This window comes from Acomys russatus, chromosome 23 (assembly GCF_903995435.1).
Source record: "Acomys russatus chromosome 23, mAcoRus1.1, whole genome shotgun sequence".
In the NCBI taxonomy this organism is placed as follows: domain Eukaryota; kingdom Metazoa; phylum Chordata; class Mammalia; order Rodentia; family Muridae; genus Acomys; species Acomys russatus.
The window spans coordinates 11,016,612-11,034,806 of record NC_067159.1 but is presented as its reverse complement, the minus strand read 5'-3'; the positions used below and the strand labels follow the sequence as shown (position 1 = coordinate 11,034,806).

The window sequence follows — 18,195 nt, the reverse complement described above, 5'->3', positions numbered from 1 at the left end:
CTAGCTGTTGCAGGAGGCCAACAGGCAGGGAGCTTGCCCTTTGCCCTGGTAGACTCTGACCATGTGGAGATGCCCATGAAGGATGTTTCTTAGACATGAGTTCCCTTCACATCTTGATCATGGGTCTCCTGGTTCTGGGATTGCAGATCAGTCGGGGAGGGAGAATGTTGCATGTCGTTTTCTGGTGCTTGTTGTTACACATTTGAATAAACAGTGCTGCGGACATTTGCCACGAAGAAGCCAAGGCCAGAGGACTTCTGAGGATTTCTTTCCTCTCTGCTTCCTTTATTCTTGGACAAAAATCAGCATTTCCTACCAAGACATCAATGGACTCTTCGCTACTCTGCACCCAAGACCATAGGGAACGCTGGCTGAGCACTTGTTCCTGGCAAGCCCCAATCTGGTGACATCGACTCTTTTGGTGGCACCCAATTAGTCTAAAGAAACTGAGGCTCATTAGCAAATTTGGATCAAATTCAAAAGGCAAAAGATAGTGGCTTCCACAGTGCTGTCTCCGTTTGCCCTCCTACCATCTGTGACCCAAAGCAGGAATTGAGGGCCATATGCTTCCCTCCGCTCACTATAAGGTTCATGCCGCACACACTTGCACGTCCACCGCCTTCAGACAGTCACGTGTACGTTCCCTAGAAAAATGTTCTTGGGCACAGTTTTACATTTAATTCCATCAGGTTCTTGGGCCTCATAGGGACTGCCTACGTATGGGTGGGCCTCGGGTTTAGAACTTCTGCCCTCAGATATTATTCTTTATGTAGTTAAACTATTCTTCTAGGGAAAGCAGAAAGTCGGCGGCCTTAAAGTCACAGACCTTGACTTATTTGCTCCCAAACTTGGTTTCATTTCAGGCAAAGAGATGGCAATATGGCGTGAGGTGTGAGGTGTTCAAAGAAAAAGAGGATTGGTATTTTATTTCCAACGAGAAAGGGGGGGGGGGGTGGGGGTGAAGGCAGACTTCTGTCTCTTGTGTGAGGGTGAGAAGAAATATTATCGGCTGAGAAGAAAGGTGGGTGATTAAGGTACTTTCTGGGCCTTAGCACAAAAAGGAAGAAACGATAGATATGATGCGAAACCTCCCTATGCCAAGGCTTCAGCGGCAGCTCTTCCAGTGGCGAAAATATTCATTAGAAAAAGAAGCCGAAATGATGGATGGAGGCAGGGTCCAGCCAGGATTTGGGAAGAGGCGATGCAGGCTATCGATCTTAGTTTCCAGGAGCAGAGAAACGGATCAGCAGAGACACTGCAGCCTAGGGCCACCCTAGTTCCGGGGCTGGTTCTGGCTCAGAGATAGTCTTCTGTCATAATGACAGGTGATCTTGGCAAGCTCAGCCAGGTCCTCCCAAACCCAGACAACAGCACTCCAAACCGTTCTGCATCCAGGCAGCGAGGGTTTCCCACAGAGGAAGAGCACAGGAGCTGAAGCCCTCCCACCCCCCTCCCAGCCTTGTGTCCTTCAGCACGTCCTGCACACTCCCTCCCTTTGCCCTTCTGATTCACTGCGCCCACCTCCCTGCACCTACCCTATTTGATCTACAGGGGAGCAGAGTCGCTTCGTGGCCGCCAGCCCAGGAAGGGGCGCCAGCCAGCTGGCGGACGCACGGCTTTTAGAGGGGTATCTTGGACAGAGAGAGGTGTGGGGCTCGGGTGTGAGCAGTAAGCTTGGAAGAGTGGACTAGTGGCACAAAGGATGTGTGCAGAGGGGTGGGAAGAGGATATCCCGAGGCTTTGATCTCTCCTTCCCCGCACGCGATTTTTGCGTTTCGGAAGGGATCCCTCGGCTAGCTCCGTAGGCATCACCACCTCTCCGCAACTACACTTCCCAGAAAGCTGTGCGGGGAGTGAGAGGAGGTGGTGGTAGGAGACCCAGCTGCGCTTGCGCAAAGAGTGAACTGGCAAGGTAGGGGGAGAGGGAGGCGTGCCCCGGGTCGGAGGGTGGGGGGAGGGGGCCGCGCGGCGGCGGCGCCGGGGCGGGCGCGCGTCCGCGGTGGTGATGGCGGTGCGTGAACGCGCGGTGGCAGCAATGGCCGCTCTGGAGCGGCGAGTGCCGAGTCTCGATGACTTCGCGGGACAGAGCTGGAGCTCGTGGGTGGAGCGGGCCGACCTGCCTGCGGCAGACGGTGAGTACAGCCACACTAGAGTCCGAGGACCCCATCACTATCTCCCCTCCCCCCCTTTAGGGCCCCCTCCAGCTGAGGGGAGCCGCCGACTAGAGCCGCCGTCCGGCTCCCCGGCCCCCCAAACAAAGGACCCGCCGGGTCCTAGTGCCCGCCTTCTCAGGCACCTTCGCGCCTCCGGGTCCTAGCGCCGGCGCATCGCTTGCAGCCCACCCTGCCCACCTCTGCGGGTGCAGAGTACCTGCTCCCCACTTCACTTGCCGTTATTTGTCTTCTTGTGCGCTGGCCCCCAGCTTTTATCCGTTCTGCACCTGCTCCGGCTCTAACCCATCTGCAACAGTCCACTCCACGTGTTTCCCACGCACCCCACTTCTGTGCCCCCTCTCCACACCCTTGATCCTTTGCTTTTTGCCCCGCACCTTAGCTTCTTTCAAGGTTTCCCTGCCCGCTGCAGTGTTCCTGAGCCCCCGCCCCCTCTGCTTTAGTGCCTCCATCCTCCATGCATCCATCCACCCTCCCAACCTCTGTCCATCCGTCCATCATCCATCCATGCCTCCAAGCCTCCATCCTTTCCTGGGCCTCTTGCCCTGCCCCCTTGCCTCTCTACCTTGACCCCTATTTTCTGTAGGCCCTTGAGTGCCTTTGGTGAGCAGGCCTGCAGCCCCTTCTGATCTTTGTCTCCTGGGCCCCCAGGGAGCACCTGGCCTCGTGGCCTTTTGGGGGTGACAACAAGCATCACACCCCTGAAGAAGTTTGCGAGTGAGAAGAGGTGGAGGAGGAGATCTCTCAGGAGCAGTCTCTAATGACAGTTGGTCTCTTTTGAGACATCTGACTTCCAGCTCTGTTCTGTTCTGTCAGTCCCCCACACTTGCGTTTAAGGGATGTAAAAGAGTAGGAGCTGCCCCCTCGTCTTTTGCATGCCTGACCCACTGCCACTCATGTCTGGGGGTTATGATTGGCAGTAATCTTCTCATTGTAGAAAGGGGCAACTCTGTTACTGAGCCTTAGAGAGCCACCCTAGATGGGAGCACAGGCCATCCTTGAAACTGCCCGATGCTTAGTGGGCTAAGATGGGGCCACTCAGGGTCTAGGTGCACTGAGAACCAGAAATGGACTCAGACAGATTTGGTGACTCAGAATTGATTCCCACCCCCACCCCCACCCCCCACCCCAGCACACACACCCATGGGACAGGGAGGGGGCTTAGAGGAGGGGGGCAAGGAGTGAGGTAGGGGGATGGGGAAAGAGCTGCTTTGCACAGCTAAGATGTTTTTGTCATTAACCCAGAAACTGAGGTACAAGGGCAACCCCTGGACAAAGCCCCCCTAAGAAGGGGAGGGGCTTGCGTAGCTGATCAAGGAGACTTTGAAGATGCCAAAGGGTCCAAAGACAGCAGTTTCTCTACTCTATGGCCACCCTATCAGTACAGGACCTGAGAAGCTGAGTGTAACTTTGATGATACTATGGTAACTTGGGTAGAGCAAAATGAGCTTATGGGGGCGGGAATCTGGGAGGGCGTTTGTCTGGGATGCCACAGAGTAGCAGAAAGGACCCATGTAAGCAGCCTCAAAAGACATTTACCCATAGTCACCCACCTAGTCAGCACTGGAACTCTGTCCTGTGTACCTGGCAGTGAAGGGTCATTAGGACCCTTCTTAATGGGGGTCATCTCATCTCAGAGGGGCACATAAAGGAAAAAAAACGGGTGCTTGTGAATGACCCCTTGAAAGTTTCTCCAGGAACCCTGAGTTCTCATCAGGGAGTGTGGGCTTCATACCACTGGGCCGCAAGGTCCTGCTGGGTTCTGGGAAGGAGGATGGGCCTTCTGAGCTGTGCTTCTCCTCCAGGGGCTGAGCTAGAGGACAGCAGCAAAACCATGAAGAAGCTGGACACCATGACCCTCATTAAAGAAGGTGAGAGTCAGTACACATGGGGCTGGGCCTCAGGGGAACTTGGACCACTGTCCCTTCTTCCACTGGAAGAGGTAGCCTGAAGCAACAAAGCTGCTGGGGAAGCCTCATTTTGATAGGTTGGAGCCAGCCAGTTGCCCTGGCTCCCGTGACCTGTTGTTGGAGACCTTGACCACATGTAGTTGGTACCCACTCCCGTGAAAGCCCATCCTCCCTGGGTCCGGTTAGATTGGACCTGTGGAAGCTGGAAACATCCAGCCGAAGAAAACCTGTCGTATGTCAGTTGGAAGGCAGAGTGCCTTCTCAGCGGTGGGGTGGGAGTGCTCCCCGATCTAGGGAAATCCCAAGTCCCCAACCCCAGTGACAAAGCCCCCTGTCATTGCAGACATGTCCATCTTCGGGCACTGCCCTGCCCATGATGACTTCTATCTGGTTGTATGTAACCACTGCAGCCAGGTGGTGAAGCCTCAAGCCTTCCAGAAGCACTGCGGTGAGGGGGCGCCCTAGGGAGGTGACAAGGGGGCAGGGAGGTGGCCCGTGGAACTCTTCGGACAGTGTCCGTTGGGAGGTCATGGGTAAAGGAAGATGGTGCTGGGGGCAGCCTGAGTCTTGTGGGTGGCGGGATGACTGTTCGAATAAGCTTCTCGCACCACGTAGAGTGAAGAGCTTCAAGAAGTTAGGTCTAGAATTCTGACTCTCGAAAGGCTCGACTTTAAATGGGGAGGAGACAGACTCACAACCCAAGCTCTAGCAATTCAGGTTCTGTGAAAAAGAATTGGTGGGCTGGGTAGGAGGTTGGGGAAGGAGGCAGTCAATACCACTCACCTCAGTTACTCTCTCCACCTCCTGGTGACAGAAAGAAGACATGGGCCCCTCAGCAAGCTTTATGCCCGGGCCCCACCCCCACCTCCAGCCCCCGCCAGCTCTCAGAAATGCCATGTAGTGAATGGCCAGGGCCCAGCTTGTAGAGCCCCAGGTTCCACCAAAACCTCCTCCAGGGAGAAGGGCCAGGGGTCCCGGAGCCGTGGCCATCCGCCTCCTGAGAAGACCCAGAAGGACAACCTCTGGTAAGAAGAGGCTGGCAACCCCCAAAGACTAGCCCTGACTCTGACCCATGACAGGGTTGATGCTTAGCCCTGGACTGCAGGGGACTGCTCACCGCAAGAACCAGCTAACCCCATCTGCAGCTCCTTTCCATATATTCCAGGGAGCATGGGCTCCCCCCCTTTTTTTTCCACGCCTTTCTTGGAGCCCACCCAAGTTCCAGAGCTAGGGAGGAGATGGCTCTGGGCTAGAGTCCAGACCCCGGTCCCAGCCTCCCCACCTCCCAGCCCACACCCTCTCTCCACGTGTAGCCTTTTCGTGCCTGTGGTGAACCTGGAGAAGATGTCCAGTCTCCCGAAGCCCGATGGACATGGAATCAGGGTGGCTCCACCCTCTGCTTTCCTCAGTCAGCCAGGAGGCCTCCCTAAGGACTCCCCTGGAAAAGTCCCCACGGCCCCCTCTCCTAAAGAACCTCCTGGCCGAGAGAACATGGAGTTAATTCCTGGTGAGGGCTCCAGTCACCGGGCTGAAGGCAGCCCTCCGGAGAAGGAGCCCAGTGGAGCCAGGCTGCCTCCTAAAACCCACCGAAAGATGGCTCGTGAGTAGTTATAGACATGGGGCTCAGAAAGGCAGAGTGGAGACCTCCCTGGGCTCCTCTGTTCTTGGGTCAGGAAGGAGTGGTCCTGGCCAGGCCTGGCATTTACAGCATGCAGGGTACAGAAGCCCCATCACCTCCTGTCCTGCTTGTTCCCAGGAAGCTTCGCTGGTCCAGGTCTCTGAGCTAGTGTTAAGAGACCCTGTGTCCAAGCCAGCAGAGTCACTCATCCTTGCCTTGGGCTATTGACCATCATCTCCTTCCTCACATCCCACAGTTGGTTGTCCTGGCATCCACGGATGCCTGTAGCTTCTTTTGTTCTTGTTCTGGGTTGCTCTGCTTTGGGCTTCCAGTCTCCGAAGAGTGCCTGGGCCAGGGCTGGGGCTGGGGTGGTTTACGCCCAGTGCCTTAGTCTTGCTGTTTCTTGGGCCCTTGGCAGGAAGAGGCCAGACTCTTCTTGGTCTCCTCAGAAATGCACTTGAGATTCATCAGCACCTCTTTCCCCCCAGGAAAAGAGTGCGACCTCAATAGGCAGTGTGGGGTCATAAATCCAGAGACCAAGAAGATCTGTACACGCCTGTTGACGTGCAAGGTAACCCCATCCCTCTGCATGGTGATAGGGGCCCAGCAGAGACACGGAACCTTGGAAAGAAGAAGTCAGAAGTTACTGTAAACTCAGCTCAAGGGATGGGGCTAGGCATACACCAGGGAAGGAGAGAAGTGGACAATTGTGGTGGGCACAGGGTGGGAGCACTAGCCAGGGAGTGCCGTAGAGATCGCCTTACCCAGAGGAGAATTTTGGCCCTGTGAGAGAGTAAAACGGACGGATGCACAAAACCCCTCACCCACAACGCACATTTTCTCTGTGTCAGAGAAGACTGATCCCCTCACTCCTGCTCAGATCGCACCACCTTACTCCTCTCCTCTGCTATGTTCTAGATCCACTCAGTGCACCAGCGCAGGGAGGTCCCAGGCAGGGCCAAGGACTTTGACGTGCTAGTGGCTGAACTGAAGGCCAACTCCCGCAAAGGAGAGTCTCCCAAGGAAAAGAGCCCAGGACGCAAAGAGCCTGCTCTTGAGCGCCCCTCCCAGGAGTCTCCTGCTGCCGTCCAAGGCGTGGCAGCGGTAGCTACCCCCAACACCACCTTCTCTCCCCGGTCTAAGCAGACCTACCCATACTGTGCACTTCCCAGGTACGTACAGAACCTTAATCCTACCTACCGTGGGGTTACTTAGCCCCTAAGGTACCAGGAAGCCCTGGAGATAGACCCAGGGACTGCCCTACAGTTGCATTCACTTCCCCTAAGCATGGCAGAATAGCTAGAACCCTGCCAGTGGGGCCAGGCAGACCACTAATTACCCTGTTCCTGCCCAAGCAGCACTGCAGTACTGCAGCCTCTGTGAGGTGTGCCGGATTCGGTACCCAGGATGTGAACATTTTTTCTCAGCTACCCCATGGGTTAGCACTTGTCGTTGGGGAGCTAAACGGGAAGGGCCAGGGTCCTGGGTGAAGCAACGCTGCTGTGTTACCATCCACTGGCCCCTTTGTGTGCCCTGGTCTATGGGAGAGGCCACGCTGTTTGAGCCTGGAAACCCTCACCCTGTCCCCATATCATTCACACAAGCCTGCGTCCCCTTTGGTCCTTCCAGGTCCCAGGCCTCCTCTGAGAGTGAAGTAGATGATGAAGGTCTCTGTGGTGGTGATGGGGATCCAGGCCTATTCCCTTTCCCTCTGCCCCGGGGTGGGGCCCAGGCCTCTAGTGAGGAGAGTGAAGAAGAAGGGACATCTGATGACCTCCACCTTCCCCCTGACTGTCATTATGCAACCCGGCCCCCTAGGCCACAGGCGGTAAGGAGGCCCAGGCTGGGGAGCTGGGGTAGAGGGTGGCCAAGTCTTGTTTGCAGATGCCCTCCTGTCTCTCAGGCCCTCCCAACCATGTTCCTCCTTTCCGCCTCCAGTTTTGCACCTTCGGAAGCCGGCTGGTGAGCCCAGGATGCTATGTGTTTAGCCGCCGGCTGGACCGGTTTTGCTCAGCACTCAGCTCCATGCTAGAACGGCACCTCAGCTCACACATGTGGAAGTGAGTTTTGTGGACTCAGAACTTCCTTCCTCAGGCCTGAGCAGACTTGGGCTTCAGAAGCCCCAGTCTGGTGTGCTTTGGCTGGTTGCTAAGAACCCAAATAGGGTATGGCATGAAAGGGGTGAGACTTGGCAGCCTGGAGGAGGGCATGGATGGGTAGTTGGGGTAAATCTAGATGCTTACTCATCACTTCTAGTTCCTTTTAGGTAAAGTAGTATGGGGGGGGGCGGGGATGCCCAAACTGAGACCCAAAATCAGGTTGTTATGGGTCTACATGCTTGTTCATATGTCTTGCACTTTCCTGAACTCTTAGTTCCCATGTCTCCCAGCAGGGGGCAGCAGCTCTGGGGCTTTGCTGGCCATTTGAAGGTGCAGAGACTGGCAGTTATTAGGGGAGCCCTGGTGTCTGCTCAGTATCACAGTGGAGCTCTCTCTTTGCTGCAGGAAGATACCACCAGCGGCTGAACCTCCATCCCATCTTGTCAGTCCGTCTTTATCTGATCCCCTGAGTCCGTCTTCTATGGGCAACTGCCCCCGACTTCCAGGCCCACCCCCTCGACCTGCCTGCCCAGCCTCCATACCCCCCATCAAGGACAGCCTTGTCCCTAGCTACCCTGCAGGCTCCCCCAGTGTAGCAGCTGCCTGCAGCCAGGCAGAGTGCATGGGCGGTAGCCAGGCTATTACCTCACCACTGCCTGCCAACACGCCATCGCCGTCCTTCAGCAAGCTGCCCCCTTCCAAGGCCAGCAAATTATCCAAAGGCAAGGAAGGGCTGGAGATGGAGGCCCCGTCTCGAAAGCGGAAGTTATCCCCTGGCCCTACCACGTTCAAACGGACCTGCATCCTGGAGCCTGCTGGAAAAGGCAAACCCTCTGGCTGTCGGGGTCTCTCAGCCAAGACTAAAACAGCCCTGAGCATGGGGCTCAATGGGACAGTGGGGCCAAGAGTAAAAAGAGCAGGTCCCCTGGACTGTCGGGGTTCCCCTCATGCACCTCCCATACCAGTCAAGGCTTCTCAGCTAGAAAACCGGGGAGTGGCTGGACACCCAGCTAAGGTCCTGCCAACCAACTGCCTCTCTGAGGAGGAGGTAGCCAAGAAGCGGAGAAACCTGGCCACTTACTGCCGGCCAGTCAAGGCCAAGCACTGTCAGGCTGCCGCCCCTCCTGATGGGGCCTGCTCTGTGCGTCGCAAGAAGCCAGGTCCAGCCCTGCCCTTTGAGGAGAAGTGCTCTACACTGAAGGTACCAGTCCAGCCTCCTGAAGACCATGGGCAGGAAGGGGTTGGGAGGGCTGAGGCTGGGGAACACAGCAGGTTCATGACACGGAGAAGGTGCTAATGACGATTCCAGAAAAGGGAATAAAGGGGGAAACAAGAGCTCTTGGGCTCTCAACTCTAGGGAGAGGTCGGTCAGCTCTTTCCAGGGTGACCCCATCGTTTGCCGGAGGGACCTTCCCTGTGCCCCGTCTTCTTTGGCCTTAAAACATGCTGCTCCATCCTGCCATTGCCTTTGCTTTAACCAACGGGCCACTGGTTTTTGAACTGGCGGTGACCCTCCCTCTAGGACTTGGAGCTGCTTTTCCCTAAAGGAAAGGGACTTTGGGTCCTAGCACACAGGAGAGCTGGGTGGGTGGGCTTCTCTGGGCCTCCTCTTCTGGCACTGGGACATTGAAAAGCAAGTACACAGCTTGAGGTCCACACCGTCCTTTCAGATCTCTAGAGAGCTTGCAGTTAGGCTTATTTACCATTTCTGTTGAAGCCTGCTTTGTCCTGTCCCTGTGATCTCTGTAAGGAGGGACTTCCGGGAGGTGATACCGGGTAGTATTCTCCTGATTAAGGTATGGATTAGGTGTGTGCCGACTCTGCTGGCACCTATCAGGGAAAATCTGGTAGTTGCTGCAGGGCCTCCCTGTGTGTGTACAGGTGTGTGAATGTGTGTTCTCCAGTGTCACCTCCCCGCTGTTAGGCTGGCGTTCCTCTTCCCCGTGCTCAGTTGTATTTTTAGGCCAGCTGAAGGAATTCAAGGGTTACCCAGATGTTCACTAGGAAGGATAACAGGTAGGCCCCTACCTTGACCCTGTCTCTCACCTCTTGTCTTCCTGCAGTCAAAAGCCCATTAACGAGAAAGTGCCTGCCCACTGCAACGGAGCCGTCAGCACCTCCTCCCCTCCAGATCTGGGCCCCAGGCTGCTGCCGCTTTTTATAACTTTATATTATTTTTTTTAAGAAAAAAAAAAAAACTCTTTAAAATACCTCAAGACTGTCTCCCTGTTCTGTTGCTGCTAAAAAAATATAAAAACAGAAACATAGAAAAGGATGAACAATGGTGTGGCCGAATGAGTGTCCTTACTCTCCGCAGCCCTACCCTGAGAGGCTGAGCTGGTGATAGGCACTACACGCTGGGGCACATAGACACGGTGCACAAAACCCTGGGGCTGGTATCACTGGGGCTCTTCCAGAGAGGATGATAAGCCGCATGGCTCTGAGTGAGCAAGACCCCCCTAGAGGCTTAAGAGAGACAGCTGTGGTTCCACTGGGAAAAGAAAGGAAAAAGGAAGGGAAGTCACACTTTTGGCTCCACTCTTGGGATTTTGTCCTGAGGGTCTTTGGGAGGTGGCTTATGGCCCTTTTCTGGTTTTCTAGCAACTCTGGGCTTCCATCCCTATACAAATTATTTCGTCAGTCTTTTTTGGGTGGTTTTTTCCCCCACTTCCTAAAAGCAGCCTTAGTTTCTCAACCACACAAAGGTTGAGCTTGACCACCACTGCTTTAGAGGTGCTGGACAGCATTATTGTTTTATTTATTTATTTTATTATTATTATTATTATTATTATTATTATTATTATTATTATTATTATTATTATTACAGTGTGTCTGTGTGTGCGGAGGCCAGAAGTGTGCAATCCCCCTGGAGGTAGTTACAGTCTATTGTGAACCCCATGAGGTGGGTGTTAAGGCCCTGTGCAAGAGAAGTATGCACCCTGAATCACGGAGCCATCTCCCCAGCCCTTGGACAGCTCGTTTCAGGCTCTTCTGTAAATTTGCCTTGAAGACCTGGGTAAAGCTGCTCACAGTCAGTCCTCTTTAGGCCAGACCGTAGCTTTTTTGGGATAGTAGTGTGGAAGAACTTGGGGTTGTGGGAGGCCCTGGTTCCTCTGGATCACCTTGCTGTGCAGCCGTGAAGGTGGCAAAGGCTGAAAGTGCCTTAAGCCTCCGGAGTATCTCAGGAGGAGGACAGCTACACCCGCAAAGAAGATAGGCATGAGATTACTTCGTTTGGGTCACTCTGTTTTGGCTTTGGCTTTGGCTTTTCGTTTATGTTAAGGCAGGGAGGAATCTTGTTTCCTGAAGAGGCCAGAAATGTCCAGTGAGCAGCCAGGGGAATCCAGTGCCTCTGGAGAGCTGCTGAAAACACTGGTTTCACACTCCTGGGGGAGCGTGCGAGTTGGAGTTTCGTTGATGTCAATTGCTACGGATGTAATTTTCACAGGCCGCTTGATATACCCTGGTAGGCACAAAGGTGTAGAAATGAAGGTGGGTTGGGAGCTCGCTTAGGTCAATGGAGGTTTCCGGGAGCCGCCCTTTGGGGCCGAGGCGCTTCCCCCCCACCCTCCAGAGGGCGCTGTGGGCGCCTCCACGACACCGCCCCGCAGCATCCCCGGGGAGGAGCCTCTCCTGTAGCTGCCGCCACCTCCGCAATCGCAAACCCGGAAGAAGCCTCTGGTGACTGTACTGTGCCGGCCGGCCTGGCGTTGCCATGCATCTCATGGAGGTAGGTCTGGTTCCCGCTCCAGCGAGGGAGCCGAGACTGACCCGCTGGCTGCGGAGAGGCAGTGGGATCTTGGCGCACCTGATAGCTTTGGGCTTCACCATCTTTCTGACTGTGCTGTCCCGGCCAGGAACCAGTGAGTGTGCAAGGTGGGGCGGGGCCGTGGAAGGGGGCGGAGCCTCAGTGCTGGAGGGGCTGCTTTGGGCGGGCTGAGACACGCCAAACCCCGACCCTCAGCCGAGGAGGGGCGGGTCGTGGAGTGGTTGTAAAGGCCTAGTGGGCGGAGCCCCGGAAGTCCTGGGAGCTTGAAAAAGACAGAATTGATACTTCCTTGGAAGGAGGCCCCTTAGGGAAAAGCCTGACGGTGGGGGTAGGGGGGTTGGGGGGGATGAGGGGGTGGGGGGGGTGGGGGGGGGTCGGGGCAGACTGCGGTCTACTGTAAGAGGGACTGAGCTGGCAGTATATGTGGACCCTACGCCAAGGTGGTGTAAGGGCCCCTTGGCGTTTACCCCATTGTGGTAAGTTCCTGACTCTTGCTTAGGCTTGAGATGGTATGCTGACCTTTTCCTTGTGGCCAGGTCTTTGCGGTTCACAAACCACCGGGCGCTATCAGTGGTGCCCAGACCTTAGCCTGTTGTCTGTGATTCTTTCTTAGGTCTTTTCTCCTGGCACCCTGTGTTCATGGCCTTGGCGGTGAGTTTGGATATATTTAGCTTAACCATTGGGGAAGCATTCAGTTTTTCAGCCTTTCTAAGGATCACAGAGGGGGTGGGGGTTGGGGGAAAGCTTCATCTTTCCCTAAAACCTATAGGATTGGGGAGATTGGTGCACAGTGTCAGGTGGCTGAGAAGGTCGGGGAGGGGGCCATGGAAGATATTTCTCCTCAAGAGGGAGAAGGAAAAAGGATGTTATCAAAGCCTTGCCATCAGAATTAAGGAGAAAGTCCATTGTTGCTGTTCTGTTGTCCAGAAAAGACGTGTGTGAGGCTGGAAGCCCTTTGGCTTCCTCTGTCTTTCTAGGTGTGTGACAACACCTCCTTTTTCCCAGGCTCCACACAGACTCGAGGCTCACTGGCCTTCTCCTGTGTTTACAGTTCTGTCTCTGCATGGCTGAAGCTATCCTGCTCTTCTCCCCTGAGCACTCCCTGTTTTTCTTCTGCTCTCCAAAGACCCGGATTCGACTTCACTGGGCAGGGCAGACCATGGCCATCCTCTGTGCCTTCCTAGGCCTGGGCTTCATCATTTCTAGCAAGATCCGCAGTGAGCTGTCCCATCTGGTGTCCTGGCACAGCTGGATAGGAGTTCTGACACTGTTGGCCACAGGGGCACAGGCACTGTGTGGGCTCGGCCTCCTCTGTCCCCGGGCAGCCCGTGTCTCAAGGGTGGCTCGTCTCAAGCTCTACCATCTGACGTGTGGCCTGGTTGTCTACCTGATGGCTACAGTAACGGTGCTCTTGGGTATGTACTCAGTGTGGTTCCAGGCCCAGATCAGAGGTGCAGCCTGGTACCTGTGCCTGGTACTACCTCTGTACCCAGCCCTGGTGATCATGCACCAGATCTCCAGCTCCTACTTGCCAAGGAAGAAAGTGGAAATATGAAATGCCTCCAAACTCTGGCTCGAAGTGGGATTCTTGCCTTGGATTTTCAGCAGTTCCTTGGTGATCTTCACGGGACCCAGTTCAGAAGTGGACACATTTTGTACTTCATGGCCAAACCACAGGGTGCAGAAACCATAGCTGCTCCTGCTGGGGCAGGATCCAGTGGGCTCAAGTGGGGAAATGTACTAGTGGGTGCAGGTGGAGGGTTATGGAAAACCTGAAGCCTCGCTGTTGATAGTATTGGGCGGTGGGTGGTGGTGGTGGTGGTGGTGGTGGTGGTGGTGGTGGTGGTGGTGGTGGTGGTGGTTTCTTATGTGGCTGATGAGGAGCTCTTGCACGTTATGGATGACAGCCACAGACATCGGGGTCCCTTTTGAGAAGGCAGCACCGTGGAGAGCCTGCAATCATCTCTTAGGCTGTGTTGACAAGTCCCACATCTCAGGACCCGAGCTCTCTCATCCGAAAGTCCCTTATCTTTAACATCCAATGTCTGGCAGACTGATGTCACTGAACATCCTCTTAGCTGTGGACCGTGGGGACAGCTCAGGATATTATCCTTTGGTCCATTCTTCCTCCTCTCCCCTGGAAGGATGCATCTACACTTGTACCCTTCAGAAATCATGCTTACCTGGCTCCTGAGCCAAGAAACAAGGGCCACAATCTGTGGAGGGAAGGGACCCTGTGAGGGTCTCCTGGACAGTAAGATAGTAAAGGCACTAAAGTCACTTTAAAGTTCTTTGGAGGAACAGAAGGGTGTTGGTCTTACCAAGCCCTTGACTCTTGGGCCCCTTAGCTCAGCTGAGAACCTCCTCCAGGCTACCTCTGGGTGCAGACTGTAGACTCTGGGTGTGCTCCTGACATTCATTCTCAGGGCAGAGTATTCCTGGGTCTCTTATGCTTCACCCTCGCGGCTTGAGTGTTTACTCAGCACACTGCTCCACAGAACTATTCTGAAGCTTCTAGAACAAAATAAAAACCAAGGGGTAGGACCCTCTTGATCCAAGGAAAACAGCGTCTTCCTGGTTGCCCTTCTTGCCTTGTCACTTAAGTTCTCCTTAGTTCTTGTTTCCTGGCAGCCCCTTGGCTTAAGAGTGGGATGCTTTTGGTACCAACTGGCCTGTCTGCCCTGCTGAGATGCTTCCCTGGGTCATCTGCACTCCCCAGAGCATCCTTGGTTGTAAGGGCAGGGTGTCAAACTAGTTAGCTGTGGTGTGGGTTGGTCTAGGAAATGGGCCCTTTATAGATCCTAGTACGGGCTAGACACTGCTGGACAAGGAAAGGCCCCTGTGCAGCTTTCTACCCGGGAGACAGAGCCCATATGAAACCCTGGGAGGCGGGCAGGAGAAGGGCGGAGCTCCCGTTCCAGAGACAAGAGAAAGGTGCCTCAGATCCTATGAAAATCGAAGGCCTCTTCTCCAGGTGGCTCAGAAACAAGGCAGGTGGGATTCAAAAGTACAGAAACGTGGACTCTGGGGCAGAAGTCCTCTCAGTGGACCTCACCATGCTTTGCCTCAGGGAGCTAGCTAGCATCACTCCTAAGCTCTAAATACAGCTCACTGAGCAGAGGCCCCTGCAGTGCTGAGGGGAGCTGTTCTTGTCGTTTCCAGTGCCCTCTCTCCCTCTCAGGCTATCCAGTGTGCCATGAACTTGGAAGGAATGGCTAACCCGCCACATGAAAGAGAGTCTCAGTAGGGTCGCTTTGATATAGGGCTCCCATTTCCTTCCCTCATCAAGGCCAGTGCTGGGGGCTCCCCAGGGTGGGCCAGGTAAGGTTCAGCAGCTTGTTCTCAGAGCACAGAGGCAATGCCGGAAAGCCTGAGCCTGCCTGAGGTGTTGCCTCCTCCCAGGTGGTGCGGGGGCTGGTGGGCGGGCGGGCGGGCGTGCTGACAGCCGGCAGTTTGCGTGGGCTGTGCCATCTGATGTCTATTCCCAGCCCCGGGAGAAAGGGGAGTCATTTATATTCTGCAGGAAGAAGGGACCCAGCTGTCGCTTCCTCTGACCAGCGGGCCTGGAGGGCATCGGTGCAGAGTGGAGAGGAGGGCAGAGGTAGTGGTGGTCTCCTGCTTAGGGATCTGACCCGTGTATAGCTGACAGAGCACTGGGAAGAGCCCTTCTTTCTGTAAGACCGCCTTGGGGGGTAGGGAAGCTTTCCTCCCCTCCTGTCTTTTCACTTTTCCGTCACCACCTGCCTTCACATCCTGGGGCAGCAGCTGGACAGCCATTAAGACCTCAGTGCCAGGGTATTCTTCCTCCAGCTGGGATCTGTGGCTGCCGGCTGCATATGCCTCCTGGCTGTGTGTTCCCTCTTTCCCCACACCGTCTTCCCTTCCTTTTTGTATCTTCCAATGTCTGGATACTACCTGGGCTTCTCAGCAGCAAGGCAGGAACCTTAGGAGGGGACAGAAATATCTATCCTTTGTCCGTGTTCTTTGATTAGGGAAAGCTAGTCGCCTGTTTTGCTTTTTAAAGGGGATGGGAACACTTAAAATGCTTAATATTTAAAAAAGAAAAAAAATCACCCATTATTTGCACAAATTTCCATATCATGCTAAGACCTGATTCTATATTTGATTGTGCTCCAAGCTTGATTATACTCAGACTCAACCTTGACTGCATTAGAAAGATAGTTTTGTATCACACCCAAATGGTAATGGGCATAGGGTTTGAAGTTTCTCAGGAGCCCTTTGTTCCTGTAGCCTCCCTTTGCCTCCCATTGGGGTTGGGGGCGGCAGGGAATGAATGACAGGCATATGAGAACTCTCGCTTCCGGCTCTGGCTGTCATCCCCATGCAAGATAGGCTGCCATTACCTGCCAGCCTGCCCTTGCTCTCCCCATGTCAAGGCAGGCCACCCTTCCTCCATGATACTGGCCTGCCCTCGATTCATCTCTCACGGTCCCCACCTTTCCACCTCCATGCATAGCTGCTGTGGGTCTTGTTTTTTCAAAGCTCACTGTGGGAGACCCGGGCACCCTCCCTGAGCCAGCTGGCTGTGGTGCCAAGGCCTGTTCAGAGTTAATAATAATCATTAGTTGAATGGTGCTGGGGCCTTTCAGCTCCAGATCTGTAAGCACTTGCAGGCTGAGTCAGCCAGCCTTCACCTTCCCCCTCTGCCTGGGCTGTGGAGTGCAGCAGCATGGAAAGGCACTGTGGGAGAAGAGGGAACCAGGATTCTGGCTGCATGGCCACGCCAGAGGCTCTTCTCCGAGAGAGTGAAGAGTGAGGCCAAGAGACACAGAATACAGTATGCTCCGCTGAGACCACCATGGCTGAGGTAGCTCCACAGCTCTAGCGCTCCTGCGTACTTGCCTTGGCCCCTGCTGGGCATTCCACCTCAGTGCCCTTAAGCAAGTTTACAGAGCAAGGAAGTTTCTGGGTCAGTACCCTCACAATGTCCTTGCCTGTGACTGGCACTAAGAACCTGTGTGTGTGGTGAACTGGAAGGTGTGTCGGCCCATGCTGGGAAAGCTGCTCTATGTGTGTCTCAGCTCCTAACACTGGGTGGCATAGGCAAACCCTTTGCTTCTCGTCCTACCTCACAGGAATGTTGTGAGGGTTCGACCAGAGAACAAGGTTCAAAGCATTAAACAAGTGGAAAGCAGATGGTTATGTTCTGTCTGGCTCTGGACTTTACGCTTCCTAGGGAGGCAGTAGATGGCAGGAGATGATGCTCAGAGGACCCAAGTCTCAGAGGGGCTTTGGGAGCCATCTAACAGCCACATTTCTTACTTTTGGATGCAAGATTGTCTCTTACCTCTCCCTGCAGGAGATGCCAGTAAGGTCATGGTTATTGAGGTCTGTCTTACATATTGCTTACCTCATGTGGGCTGACTGCAGATCTGAGGCTGTATGGCTTCCTCCAGGTCCATTTTGGAGGGTCGGGTCTCAGCCAGGAGTTTGGGTCATAACTTATCTAAATCTCTCCTCCCTAACTCTGCCCTTCTAAAGGAAGAATGGGGCACACACAGAAAGGGAGGGTCATTATTAGTGACCACTGCACTACCACCCTGACCCCGTGTTTCCCCTCTGTGGCCTCAGGCCTATATCCTTACTACTAGGGATGTGATACTGTGAAAGGCATGGCTTTTGGCAAAAGGCTTTAGTGGAACACACACACACAACACACACACACACACACACACACACACACACACACACACACACACACACGGATGAAGGCAGTTCTGTGTAAGCTTTTACTTAAGAGGAAGGATACTTCCCATTTCGTTTGTCTAAGGGCAGGCAGCATTTGGCCCAGAGTGGATGAAGGCAAGCAGAACTAACAGCAGCATGCAGCCTCAAACATTTGTCTTTAAAAAAAAAAAATCTTAAATTGTCTTTTTCTGTCCTGAGGTCCAGGAATGAAATGCTAGTCTAGCCTTAGCCATTCTTGCCAGAGTGGCATAAAGAAAACAGAAGCTGCAGGCAGGAGGAGGGCAGTGCCCCAGAACTGCCCTGGGTGGGTGGGTGGTTAGAGTAGTAGACGGTCATCCCTGGGCTAAACACAAACAAATGACCTCTTGTGGGACAACCTTATCCCAGAAGGCCTGACTAGCCACAGATATGGTCAGAGAACAGAAGACCATTATTAACTGGCCAACTATTGTCAGAATTTCCCAAAGAGGTTTTTAACCTGTCTTCAGAGCAGGCTAGTCTGTGGAATCTGGGGGGTTGATTGTGTTACTGGTGGCACAAGTGGCTCGCCCTCTCTCTCTCTCTCTCTCTCTCTCTCTCTCTCTTTTTTTTTTTTTTTTTTTGGTTTTTTGAGACAGGGTTTCTCTGTGTAGCCTTGGCCATCCTGGACTCACTTTGTAGACCAGGCTGGCCTCAAACTCACAGCGATCCGCCTGCCTCTGCCTCCCGAGTGCTGGGATTAAAGGCTTGCGCCACCACGCCCGGCGCTCGCGCTCTCTTTTTAAAAAGAAAAAGTTCTCAGCTATCTTCCAGCGTGTCCTAGCAGTGATGATCAGAGCCGCACCTAAAGTAAACCGAACCAAGTGAGGGAGCAGCGGGAGAGGAGGGGGAAGACATGCGAAGCACCACCTAGCCCCATCCTATACCCTCTGTGCGTCAG

At 54.3% G+C, this 18,195-nt stretch overlaps 2 protein-coding genes across 7 annotated transcripts; both read left to right on the top strand.

Moving 5' to 3' along the window:
- Positions 1-1,984: 1,984 nt before the first annotated feature.
- Positions 1,985-10,406, top strand: Atxn7l2 (ataxin 7 like 2). 5 transcript variants are annotated; one of them, XM_051165749.1, is made up of 13 exons: positions 1,990-2,132; positions 2,823-2,888; positions 3,417-3,595; positions 3,977-4,042; positions 4,425-4,529; positions 4,896-5,106; positions 5,395-5,681; positions 6,188-6,270; positions 6,618-6,871; positions 7,329-7,527; positions 7,638-7,759; positions 8,204-8,999; positions 9,862-10,403. In XM_051165749.1, exons 4-13 carry the CDS (start codon positions 4,006-4,008, stop codon positions 9,874-9,876), a joined length of 2,109 nt encoding a protein of 702 aa, XP_051021706.1. In that variant the 5' UTR covers positions 1,990-2,132; positions 2,823-2,888; positions 3,417-3,595; positions 3,977-4,005; the 3' UTR covers positions 9,877-10,403. The 5 variants fall into 5 exon arrangements, with proteins under 5 accessions (XP_051021703.1, XP_051021702.1, XP_051021706.1 ...); XM_051165750.1 differs by lacking the exon at positions 2,823-2,888; XM_051165746.1 differs by lacking the exons at positions 2,823-2,888; positions 3,417-3,595 and having other exon boundaries at positions 1,985-2,132; positions 5,491-5,681; positions 9,862-10,406.
- Positions 10,407-11,226: 820 nt separating this feature from the next.
- LOC127206212 (probable transmembrane reductase CYB561D1) lies at positions 11,227-13,296 on the top strand. 2 transcript variants are annotated; one of them, XM_051165474.1, is made up of 3 exons: positions 11,227-11,528; positions 12,181-12,218; positions 12,573-13,296. In XM_051165474.1, the coding sequence occupies exons 1-3, from the start codon at positions 11,514-11,516 to the stop codon at positions 13,120-13,122; spliced, it is 603 nt and encodes a 200-aa protein (XP_051021431.1). In that variant the 5' UTR covers positions 11,227-11,513; the 3' UTR covers positions 13,123-13,296. The 2 variants fall into 2 exon arrangements, with proteins under 2 accessions (XP_051021431.1, XP_051021430.1); XM_051165473.1 differs by having other exon boundaries at positions 11,232-11,661; positions 12,619-13,296.
- Positions 13,297-18,195: the final 4,899 nt, after the last annotated feature.

Bases quoted from the DNA above. Each gene is read 5' to 3' on its own strand.
- Atxn7l2 (XM_051165745.1), top strand. From the start codon at position 2,006: ATGGCGGTGCGTGAACGCGCGGTGGCAGCAATGGCCGCTCTGGAGCGG. The intron at 6,271-6,617 runs GTAACCCCATCC...GCTATGTTCTAG, and splicing joins CACGCCTGTTGACGTGCAAG to ATCCACTCAGTGCACCAGCG. The intron at 7,760-8,203 runs GTGAGTTTTGTG...TCTTTGCTGCAG, and splicing joins CTCAGCTCACACATGTGGAA to GAAGATACCACCAGCGGCTG.
- LOC127206212 (XM_051165473.1), top strand. From the start codon at position 11,514: ATGCATCTCATGGAGGTAGGTCTGGTTCCCGCTCCAGCGAGGGAGCCG. The intron at 11,662-12,180 runs GTGAGTGTGCAA...ATTCTTTCTTAG, and splicing joins GCTGTCCCGGCCAGGAACCA to GTCTTTTCTCCTGGCACCCT. The intron at 12,219-12,618 runs GTGAGTTTGGAT...CTGTGTTTACAG, and splicing joins CTGTGTTCATGGCCTTGGCG to TTCTGTCTCTGCATGGCTGA.